Here is a 3254-nt window from a genome sequence, read left to right as displayed (position 1 = left end):
GAGAGAGATAGAGAGAGATGGAAAGGAGGACGAGAGAAGGCAACAAGGCACTATACAAGACAGGCTTGTTTATCTAGCTAGCCTTAGGCCACGTGTTTCAGTGTGTTTGCACTGTGTGCTTGGAACCCAAGGGGATACATTTTTTTTCTGTTTTATTAAGCCCTTCTTTTTAACCTCCTGTCCACTTCTCAGTGGCATCATGGCTCTGTGCTTCTGAAAGGTCTTTCTCTCTCTCTCTCTCTCTCTCTCTCTCTCTCTCTCTCTCTCTCTCTCTCTCTCTCTCTCTCTCTCTCTCTCTCTCTCTCTCTGTCTCTCTCTCTCTCTCTCTCCCCCCTTTCCTCTCTCTCTCTCTCTCTCTCTCTCTCTCTCTCTCTCTCTCTCTCTCTCACCTCCCTCTCTCTCTGTCTCTCTCTCTCTCTCTCTCTCTCTCTCTCTCTCTCTCTCTCTCTCTCTCGCTCTCTCTCTCCCCTCCCTCCCTCTCTCAATTTCTCCCCCCTCTCTCTCTTTCTTTGTCTTACACTCCTAGCCCTTGATGAGTCTTTTCAGGGCAGTTGTTAAGTAAGGGATGAGTTCAGTATAGACATAGCAAGATACATTATTTAGTTGGCTGCTTGTTTTCGTTCACAAGCAGTGTGTTTTTAGCTACTGCATTGCTATGGACTGCAGCTTAATTAAACTCCCTCTCTATGCCACCATCTCTCTCTCTCTCTCTTCTTCTCTCTCACTGTCTCATTCCTCATGGTCCCCTCATCACCTCTCTTGTCAATCCACGTCTCTTCATCCCTCTGTCAGTTTGCATTTCGTTGAATCTCTCCCCCTCCTTCTCCTGCTTCCTCCGCTCTGTCGCTTTCTATCCCATCAAATTTTTTCCATCCTCCTCTCTCTCATTCCCCCTGTCCAAATCCTGTCCTTTAAGGGCAATAGAAAGTGGCGGCAGAATGTGTAACCTTGCCTAGACAGGTTAGAAAGTGAGAGGAGGACAGAGAGAAGGAGAGAAAGAGAGGAGAAAAAAAAGTTCATCCTGTAAGTCCACGGTCACATGGAGTCAAAGAGCAAAGAGATGAGGGGGAGGGGCAATAAACGACGAGAGAACGCGGCAGATGCAAGCCGACAAATACTCTGGACAGAGGGGTGACGAGAGAGGGGGGGATGGAGGGGGGAGACAGAGGGCGAGCGAGAGGGACACACATACATTATTAGTCCAGCGCTTTCTCAATCATGCCTTACACTCTGCATGATGACAAGTGGCTGCCAACACTCCCATTTGTCGAGGCTGCTGCCAATCAGAGCACGCAAGTAAGGTGCCTTTAGGTTATACGACCAGTGCATTTTCTGACTTCTCTGGAGATGAAGATCTAGCCACAGTAGCTCCTTCTCATTCTGTGATTGGATAGTTAGACTTTGGGTAGTTAGCTCCCCCTCCCTCTTCTTTCTGACGTCCACCAACCCCCTTCTTCTCTCCGACTGTCCCCAGGCTTACCTGAGACAGACAGAGAGCACAACGACCAATCCCCCCTCCCCTCCTCCTCCTTATCTCCTCCTTCACATACTGCTAGTCACCTGGTGAGGACAGACAGCATGGGCAACAGTAGGAGCGATAGCAGTAGCAGTCTCCAATCACATGTAATTCTACTGCTTCTCTGACTTGCTTGCCTCTTTCCAGAGAGAGAGAAAGTGAGAGAGAGAGAGAGAGAGAGAGAGAGAGAGAGAGAGAGAGAGAGAGAGACAGAGGGGAAAAAAATAAAAAGAATTTGGAGCCATTGTCCCCTTGGAGAAAAAAGAGAGACCGGGGGAAACGAGGGAGCACTGTTAAACGAGAGGAGCAGTGAGAAGGAGAAGTCATAGGATGATTTTGGGTGAGTTTTTGTTGTTTATTTCCCTCCGCAGCTCGTTCTTTTTGGGAGGTCAAGTGTTCCTGTTGTACAGTACCATCATCCATCAAAACCTGATCCTTTTATTATAGTCTCATTCATTCAATGTCTTAAATACGCTTAAGCTGTCCGTCGTGGTGTTACTGATCACCAGTCCAAATGTATGGAGCCTCCTCCAGAAGGATTGGGACTATACAAGTAATCTATATGACGTGTTAGAATAGGCAGATGACAGGAGAGGTCAAAGTGATTGCGTTGGCAGCATATCGCGAAGATCTGTTTGGTCACATGACATGACCATGCTTCTTCACCGCTCTCCTCTCCTTTCCCTCCCTGTCTGTCCTGCGAGGAGAGGTTGAGGAGGGAGAGATGTTTCAGATAACAGCCCACGACAGAGACGCAGCTACGCATACTGCAACTCGCCGGGCACCAATAGTCCTGTGAAGGTTACATGTGAAGGTTATTGGGTCTATACATCGTCACATATGAATTTCGACGTTCTCCTCTGGTGCTGTAGGGTTCCTAAAATGATTACATTTGCTGTTCCTACCACAAGCAATTCCGTGCGGAAAATCCTAATTGTGTATGAATAAGGCTACGACGGTACAGTTTGTTGCAAGATACGCCAACAAGCACTGTTATTCATTTGTATCTATTATAGGCTGTGCATCATGATCTTGTTTAGTATTCAAGTCTCATAGTCCACATGTGGGTGAGGGGAGAGAGAAGCCTTCCTTCCAGGCTCTCTGCTGCTAGTAAGCTCATACTAGTACTCACTACCGCTGCAGGGGACAAGAGCTCTGCTACCGCAACATTGTAAGTCCCCATGCTACATAGATTGGGTTTTATGTGTGTGTGTGGGGGGGTGTGTGTGTATCTGTGTTTCTGTATGTGTTGTCACTTGTGTTGTGAGAGACGCTGTGTGTGTGTGTGTGTGTGTGTGGTCTTGTACTATATGCGTGTCGGTCTATGAGCTGCGCTGTGTGTGTGTGTGTGTTGCTATGTGCTCCGGCTCAGGAGAGGCCACATTGTTTAATGCACGCCGGGGTTGATTCAGAGACAGCTAACGCTCCTCTTCTCTTCTCTTCTCCGCTCCCCTCTCCTCTGCTCCTCTTCTCTTCTCCGCTCCCCTCTCCTTTGCTCTGCCTCTCCTTCTCCGCTCCCCTCTCCTCTGCTCCACCTCTCCTTCTCCGCTCCCCCTCTCCTCTGCTCCTCTTCTCTTCTCCGCTCCCCTCTCCTCTCCTCTGCTCTGCCTCTCCTTCTCCGCTCCCCCTTTCCTCTGCTCCTCTTCTCTTCTCCGCTCCCCTCTCCTCTGCTCCGCCTCTCCTTCTCTGCTCCCCCTCTCCTCTGCTCCTCTTCTCTTCTCCGCTCCCCTCTCCTCTG

The 3254-nt window shown here is 49.2% G+C and overlaps 1 protein-coding gene across 5 annotated transcripts in view; it reads left to right on the top strand.

Annotated features, from left to right (window-relative positions):
- The first annotated feature begins 1537 nt into the window (after positions 1-1537).
- znf385a (zinc finger protein 385A) overlaps positions 1538-3254 on the top strand; it is a 97695-nt gene continuing 95978 nt past the window's right edge. The window contains exon 1 of one of the 5 annotated variants that reach the window (XM_014135854.2): positions 1538-1856. In XM_014135854.2, the coding sequence (XP_013991329.1) occupies positions 1847-1856 (10 nt within the window). In that variant the 5' untranslated portion in view covers positions 1538-1846. Of the gene's footprint in view, positions 1857-2394; positions 2688-3254 lie in introns of those variants that run through there. The other 4 variants (XM_014135851.2, XM_014135852.2, XM_014135853.2 and 1 more) reach the window with 4 other exon arrangements.

This window comes from Salmo salar, chromosome ssa13, assembly GCF_905237065.1.
Source record: "Salmo salar chromosome ssa13, Ssal_v3.1, whole genome shotgun sequence".
NCBI lineage: Eukaryota > Metazoa > Chordata > Actinopteri > Salmoniformes > Salmonidae > Salmo > Salmo salar.
The sequence above is the reverse complement of the archived record's forward strand: the minus strand, read 5'-3'. Positions and strand labels throughout refer to the sequence as shown.